This window comes from Mauremys mutica, chromosome 1, assembly GCF_020497125.1.
Source record: "Mauremys mutica isolate MM-2020 ecotype Southern chromosome 1, ASM2049712v1, whole genome shotgun sequence".
NCBI lineage: Eukaryota > Metazoa > Chordata > Testudines > Geoemydidae > Mauremys > Mauremys mutica.
This window is the reverse complement of record NC_059072.1, coordinates 133,028,116-133,036,073: the sequence shown is the minus strand read 5'-3', so window position 1 is coordinate 133,036,073 and position 7,958 is coordinate 133,028,116. Positions and strand designations below refer to the sequence as shown.

At 44.5% G+C, this 7,958-nt stretch overlaps 1 protein-coding gene across 3 annotated transcripts in view; it reads right to left on the bottom strand.

Annotated features, from left to right (window-relative positions):
* Positions 1–1,254: 1,254 nt before the first annotated feature.
* LOC123354394 (rho guanine nucleotide exchange factor 5-like) overlaps positions 1,255–7,958 on the bottom strand; it is a 63,316-nt gene continuing 56,612 nt past the window's right edge. For all 3 annotated transcript variants that reach the window (XM_044996441.1, XM_044996431.1, XM_044996450.1), the window contains exons 11-16: positions 6,060–6,149; positions 5,391–5,542; positions 4,453–4,614; positions 3,821–3,891; positions 3,266–3,370; positions 1,255–2,909 (exon numbers count right to left, since the gene is read on the bottom strand). In XM_044996441.1, the coding sequence (XP_044852376.1) occupies positions 2,755–2,909; positions 3,266–3,370; positions 3,821–3,891; positions 4,453–4,614; positions 5,391–5,542; positions 6,060–6,149 (735 nt within the window). In that variant the 3' untranslated portion in view covers positions 1,255–2,754. The remainder of the gene's footprint in view (positions 2,910–3,265; positions 3,371–3,820; positions 3,892–4,452; positions 4,615–5,390; positions 5,543–6,059; positions 6,150–7,958) is intronic.

Here is a 7,958-nt window from a genome sequence, read left to right as displayed (position 1 = left end):
AGTGCATAGTAAGCCTACAGAACTCAATGCTACAATAGAATTGAGACTGAGTTTAGCAGGCTACCAGAAAAACCCCCAAACAAACAAATAACCAGGATTGGAATTTATATAGTTCATGAGAATATTAGAATTTCAATCGTGGAAAATTTTTTAAACTTTATTTTTTTAGAAGGGGTAAGCCTCATGCTTAGAGGTTTATGCCAGTCTTTACCTGCTAGAGGTAACAAATGAACTGTCCCTATGAACAGATTTGTTTCAAAGTTTCTTGTTGCAGGGTTTCTTGTATCTTTCTCTGAAGTATCTGGTACTAATCACTGTCAGACAGGATACTGCACTAGATGGATCATGGGTCTGATCTCACATGGCAATTCCTATGTTCCTACAAGCTTCCCCCCTCAGAAACAGACTTGATAACTTTGCATTCCTGGGACAAGGTTAAAGTTGAAATAGCTGCATGAATGAATCTCAGACTGCCTCACTGACTTGAGAGTTTTCATGCAGGCTTATTCTCTTGAGTAACTTCAAAGATCATGCACTCCGTAAAGGTGAATCAGGAACTCATGACATCATGCACTCCGTAAAGGTGAATCAGGAACTCATGAGTTTGTCCCAGATGATTTCATTTGTACCATGTATGCATGAAGTTTGGAATCTTGTATTTGGACTATGATAGAAGTTTAGGTGGGTGGCTGAGGATTACCTTTGTTAGTCTGTCATTACCTCCAGTTTGAAGTTAGGACTCACTTTTACCCCCTTTCTGAGCACTGATTTCAGCTGTTAAAAGTGGACCTAGGATCAGTTTTAGTTCTCTCTAAGAAGGCACTGTACAGTCTGTGGCTAGCAGGACTTCATAACCATCTTGTCCTTCAGTATGTGTATGGTGTATACTAAATGTCCTCTCTCAATAGGTCATCCTCCCAGGTCATCTTGGTATACTGGTGACAAATGACTGCCCCTGTAACCTCCATACCACATGCATCATCTCATTCTAGCTACACCACATAATGTTCTATGCCATGGCTGCTGTAGAAGTGAAGAAAGATGTCAATGCAGAGAAAAAAAGCTAAGCTTTATCCAGCTGAAATGTTGTGGGAGAGTAGTCATATATGAAAAATTAGTTTTAGGGGATGAGGGAGGGGAGTGTTCAAATGTTGGCAACTATTACAGGCACAGAGCTTATGTTCCTATGAAAAGATAAGCTAACTGCAATGGAAGAGGTACATCCTTGTATATCCTAACTGGAGAAGTGCATAAGTTTATTAGGTCAAAAAAAATCTTAAAAACCAACCAAACAAACAAAAAGTAAATCCAGTTCAAATGACTGGCATAAATAGTCTGGAACAAACTATGCCAGGGAAATCAAAAGGATATTACAAAGATCCAGAGATACAAAGGTCAATAATTCTTCAAATACATTAGAAGCAAGAAGGTTACATGTGTTGCTTTCATACTTTGCCGTGTGTAAATTCTCAACCTTGATGTTGTTTTAGCATAATTACATGCAAAAACCCTCCTTTGTTTAATACAGAAGAAAAAATATTTTACAGTTTGAAGCAGTGTTCTCCAGCGGCATTTAGAACCTGATGACTTTGCACAGAAATAGAACCATAACAAACTGCAGTTACATGTTTTGTTTAAAAATATCTATAGTTTATAGATTTCCTTGTTTTATAATTGTGCAAAATGTTGCATGTTGCATCACATCTGCTATAATAGATTAGGCCTATGCAGTGCAGTTCCACTTTCCTGCCATTCAAGAACAACTAAATTTAAGTACAGAGTGTATGCCAACGTGTAAAACATAACCTTGGTCAAGAGTTTCAAAAGTGACTAGTGATTAAGGGACACTGTTTTCCAAAGGCAGGTGCCCAGAACTTCCTGAAAATCAGGCTCCTTCAAAGTATCTCAGGTTGAGCGCCCAAAAATCACTAATTGTTTTTGAAATTTTTTCCAAAAGAAGGTCTGAAAAACACTTTAGAGGGAAAAATTTCTTTTCCCCATGCTCACCTAGCTAATGGATTTTTCTCATATTATCTAAAACTTATCTTTTGCTGAGACTGGGTTAAACTGAGCTAGTATAAAAGTGCGGAACGCCGTTGAAGTCAATGGAATTGTACCCACTTACATCAACAGAAAATTTGGCCCATAATATATTATCTTAAATGAAAATATGTGGAAATTAAAATCACTTAAAGAACCCTAAGAAGAGGTTGAAATGAAAAGCTCTTCTCGACCTTAACTACAGTGTGCTTTACATGTCGATAGTGCCTTTCTTCTCAGGAACTCAAAGCGCTTTACAAATATGAATGAATTTAGCCTCACAACATCCCGTGAGGTAGGTAAGTGTTATCCCCGTTTTACAGATGGAGAAACTGAGGCAGAGTTCTGAAGTGACTTGCCCAAGGTCACACATCTTGTCAGTGGCAAAATCAGGCACAGATTTCCAAGAGTCCTGAGTCCCAGTCCTCTGCTCTCTTATGTTCCCTCCCTACTACTATAAAAGAAAGCAATATATGCAGCTTCTTTTCCTTCCTTGGTCTCACCATGACTACAGAGGAAGTAGAAGTGAATATATTTACTCCTGGCTGAATTCCCTGCTTTCTTTAGAAGTAGCACTTTGTCTGACGGTACTAAGTGCTCATTTTTTATTTCTGCAGAGTTGTTTCTTCCAGAATGTGGTAGAGAGAGGGTTTCTTAAGTCAGGTTTCTCCAAACCAGAGAGACTGTATAGGGTGCAAAAGGAAGTGGAGAATCCTATTTCTTGCAGAAGACCTGCTGTTTGGCATTCTTCACACGCTGTTCCTCCTTCAGGTTCATCTGGCGAGCGTGTTTGCTGGAGATCACTTCCACATGCTCTGAGGGAAACCAGCCTCTCTCTCCATCTGAGAGTTTCACTCCTTCCATCCAGCCTGCAGGGGTGGAGGCAGACACAGAGAACATGGGACAAACTGACTGAGATGTCCCTTTTCCCACCCCCAAAAAGCCCCCATCCTAACTGAACAAGCTAGAACAAGACACCAGCCAAAAAGAGATCCCCTTGCAACCTTCAAGCCACATGGTCTATTTGTTTAATGGTCTAATTGATACCCCAGATAATAGGCAGGCAAGGGAGAATCTCCTCCCAGTCCCATAGGCAGGGGCAAGATGCTTTCTGAGAAGAAAGCTTCCCTCTCCATCCCTTATATAGCCTAATGGCCCTGTCATCAAAGGGATGACTCAGTTTTCACTCCCCTTATCCAAGAAGATCACCGCTTGTTCCACTCACCGTCGTTGCTGTTCTGCATGACCATGAGGATATCTGCTTTCTCCAGAGCCAGCTCGTCATTCTCCCGAGCTTTGTATGTCCGTATGCACTGAACCTGAGGTGAGTCTGAGAGACAAAGAGGAGTGGAGAGCGTGAGCAAGCTGGAGGAGTGAGAGGGATTGCAAGTGTCGGGTACTGCATTCTCCCTAAGGAAGGAAGAACATGAGGGTCGGGCACAACACCTGAGGGGTGAGGGAGACACCTTTAGGGTGAGGCCCAGCATCTGAAAAGTGGGGAGGTGGAAGAGTGCTTGTGTTAGGGGTGACACCTATGATGAGTCTCTGAAGCTGTGGAGGAGCTGGGGAAAATAGAGACTCAGGGGCATTGTCTGGAGATGAGGGGAAAAAAAACAAGAGTCAAGTTTGACATTTGTAAAATAAGTAAAGGGGAGGATGAATGCTCTTCAGATTCACTCCTACGTTCATGTTACCCTTATATCTTCCTCCTCACTGGGACACAACTCTGCCCCCTAGGCAAGTCCTCCCACCCATCCCGGCAGCGCCTAAGCAGTCTCACCAGGGCTTTCTAAGAGATCTGGTTCTCCTCGTGGTGGCGCCAGAGCGGAGATCCATCGCAGCTTCTCACTGCTGGAAAATACCAAAATACAGATGCTGGAGAGATCAGAGTGAAGCAGCCAGGGATATTTGGGGGGCGGGTGTTTGTATAGGGAGGGATTGGAGAAAAAAGTGCCTGCCACCACCTCTTGGGGAAGTGAAAGAGGATGCTAAATGGGAAAAGTGAAGGATTAGTGAGAATTTGGGCCTAAATGAAAGAGGGAGGAGAAAGGGGTTGAAAAAATTATTTCTCACATTTTGGGAGTTGATAACACCGTGTCTGGGATAGGAGCTTGAGATATCTACCTGGGTAGTTGTTCAATGGAGTAACTGAGAAGCGGGTAGGGAACAGGATAGGGTGGAGAAAGATGGCTCAGTGGATGGGATTAAGGGATCAAGATGACAGCACCTTGGGATAATTGGAAAGTGGGGTGGGAGGCTTGCAACTTCATTGTAAGAGAGTGTCCTCTGGGTCTCAAAAGCAGCAGGGGGTGTTGGGCATTTAAGCAGCAGAGAGAGGTACAGAGTTTTGGCAGCTGCAACCGTATGTATAAGTGGTGTTAGGATTCAGTGGGAATAATCTCTGGCTCTTACTGTGTCTCTGTGCGAAAGAGGAATTCCACTCTTTTCCCCTGGTTGTTCTTAAGGAGAAAAAGACGGAAAACATTTTTGTTTGGCCCATGCAGCTTCATCTCACACTTCTCCCCACGTACATCTGAAAATGCAGCATGATCAAACACGACAAAGCGCCCACCCCTAAAGGGAAAGAGAAGGGGAATTAGAGAAACTGTGTTAGCTTTAAAAGTGACATACACGGATAAGACATTGGGGTTTGGGCCCTTTCTTGCTGCTTTGATAGGTCAAGAAGGTTTAAAAGCGGTATGGGGGTGGGGGGAGTTCCACCTTAAACCTATAAAGTCTCATCATCATCTCTGCTTTTGCTAGAGGTCTTCTTAGAGTGCCAGAGAATTGGAACAGTATTTTTCTTACTCCTCAATGGAAGGGACAGGATTGTTTGAATCTGTCACAGGCCATTTTTCTCACAAGTGTTCATCAGATGCTAGTTAAATATTTTACAACTTTAAAGAGAGAGTCTGGACTAAAGAATCCTTTTCCCTCAACTACTCAGGTTTCACGTTCTTGTCATTTCATATTCCCACTGGTTCTCTGGTCATCCATACAGACCTTAAGCTAAAACAGGTTGGGGGAGAAATGCATTAGCCTTGAACAAAACTAGACTGAACTAAGTTGTGCTGTGAAGCATAAAGGGGGCTAGGTGCAAAGGGGAGGAAGATATGTAGAACGACAGAAGAATGCTGTAATTAAGAGTTTGGAAGTGAAGGTACTGCATGATGAAACTTGCAGGCTGTTCATGAGATGTGAGAGTGCTAAACTGAGCAGTCTAGCCAATAAAGGTTGCCATCTGCTGGCTGGAGTCTGATGGGGAAGGGACGCTGCCTCACCAACATCCCCACCCTTTTCTGGACCCGAGATTATAGAGGTCAGTGAGAGGTGCAGTCTGGGAGACTCACTCCCTGGGCCGGGACAGGAGCAGGCAGTCATTGAAGAGGTGCAGGTAGATGGGGCGGGTGGTAGGTTTCCCCTTGGTGCTCAGAGTGTTGTGCAACGCCATCAGCTCACCACACTTCACCAGCCGCCTTGACTGTGAGACCAGTGGGAATATCTGTGAGACAGGAAGAATGCCATGATCAGATACCCATGGAAGTTGATGCATTAGGGCTGGAGTTTACCTGGAACCCCTTGTTGTGAAGGCATAAGATGAGGTTTGATATTGCTCTCATCTCCCCTGGTGTAGGTGGGCAAGTTGTGACCTGAATCCGCTGCTTCCAACTCCAGGATGAGGTAGATGAATTGGGTAGATTCAGCTCTTGTCATCCTGGCATAATGCAGGGGAGTAGACACTAGAATCAGCTCTCGCTCCCCTCCTTGTACAGGAGTGAAGTGCTGGGCTGATGTACAAGAGTGGGTCAGGTTACCGAGCAACCCAGGGGGAGTGTCTCACTTTGTACTGCAACTCTATTTTCTGAGTGCTCTATATTAGTTCACCAGTGCTCCTCATGTATTGGAAAATAGAGGGTGGGGTGGGAGACGACAGACTGAGTGTGCAGTGATGGGTTAGTGGCGTTGGGTCAGGGTAGTAGGTAGGACTAAAGTAGAAATCAGAGCGGGTGGGTTCTCACCTTGCACTCAAAATCAATCTTTTGTCTTAGGTAGATCAGCTCCTCAGTGCTCTTCATGCGCTGGACGTTTTCGTTGCAGTCCTTTATGAGCTGCAGAGGGGAAGGAGCAAGAGGTTGTTGGGAGCTGCCCGCTAGGAGTGGATAGAGTAGGCGTAGATGGCACAACCCTCAGGGTTCTTTCTCCCAGAACCTTATTTTCCAAAGAGCGGATGGATGCTGTGCTTTCTCGGCCAAACAGTTTTTACTCACTGTGGAGGTTTAGTCCCTGATATTGAGCTCTGCTCTGAGTGAGGAGTGCTGTCGTCATGTCTCAATTACTGCAACCTCCGTAGGTCTGGTTTTGACAAATCCAGTCTTGTCCTGCTCAGAGCTGTTAAGAATGTTGCTGCAAAGAGCACTCTCCTAGCCTGTTTCTTTGACCATAACACCCGTCACTCTGCCTCGCTGTAGTGGCTCTCCCTTCTGTTTCACATCAGACCTAAGCTACTTGTCTTCTACATTAAAAGCCTTTCACAGCCTCTCCCCACCCTAGCTAGCATCATGATACTACCTATCATTCAGTATCAAAGGGTCAACTCCTGCCTTCGATTGGTTGTCCACCTCCATTGCCCACTTGTTAAATTTTCGAACAAACCCTTTTAAGCTTGGGTGGCACTTCTGTAAACATTTGCAGAACTAGTTCATTATCCACCTTCAAGTCCCTCCTTTGCTGGTGATGCCTACAAGAAACTCAACAATGGTTAGGCTGCTGGTGCATTAAGATCACAACCTAGCATGCTATTGTTTCCTTGTGCTCCTATCTGTTGTCTCCTGTCTTATACTTTGTTCCAGCCCCAAATAGCTTACAGTCTGTCTATTTGTCCTCTGTTTGTACAGCACCTGGCACAAAGGGCTACTGGGTGCTACAATAATACCAGGATCTCTGGGGAGCAGTAGATGCATCAAAATACTGTTGCCTGCTGGGAATTGGGTCAAGTCACTGGTCATTTGGGAGCAATACTTACTACACGGGGTCTCTCAAGCATACAGGAAGCTGGGGGTTTATTAGATAATACTTAACCACAGACCCCACCTTTGCATGGTCCTGACCCACCTCCTGCTCCACTAAATCTGTTCCCTATCCCCACATGAGGGGGATTCTTTTTTGCCTTAAATACAGAGCTGTTTAATGTGCTTGAAACCCAGCAGCTGCTAATAGTGCATGGCAAGGTGGATTTACAGAAGAAGGGAGCAACACTCCAATGGACAGGACTAGCTCAAGTACTGTCTAGGACCCACTTTGCTGCAAGGTGCAGGATTCAGTGTGTGACATTCTTCCCCACACCAAATGGCCCCAAATTCCTATGCTCTATAGCTGCTGTGCTGGGGAGACTCAGTCCTATGAGACTTGAGTAGGGGTCGATTGCATAGGAGGGCGTGCACACCATGTCCAAAAAATGATCTGAGCGGTTGCAGGGGTGGAGAATACCTGCAACGATGGGAGTGGCATCATGAGTCTTCAGGGAACTCAAATTATTGCCCTATTTATCTTGTTTATTACCATAGTGCATAGTGACCAACCAAGAATGGCATCCCATTGTGCCAGGCATGGTACCAACGCAAAGTAGTTGACAGTCCTGCCCCTGAGAGCTTCAGTCTAAATAGACACAGGGTACGGCATACGGATTGATGATTGTGCAAGTGGTATGTGAGTGTCATGATATTGGGGGAGGGGATGGGACAGATATGGCAGTTTCTTGCAATATCCTTGAAAAACCTTATTGAATGAAGTAGCTTTGGAGTTTGTTGCATTAAAGATGCAAAGTTTATGTATTATTGTAGAATTGTATGTAACTTTTCTAGGGGGGAGATGTGACCCCCCCATAAACCCTGAAAAGTGTGTTAAGCTTCAAAGCTTTA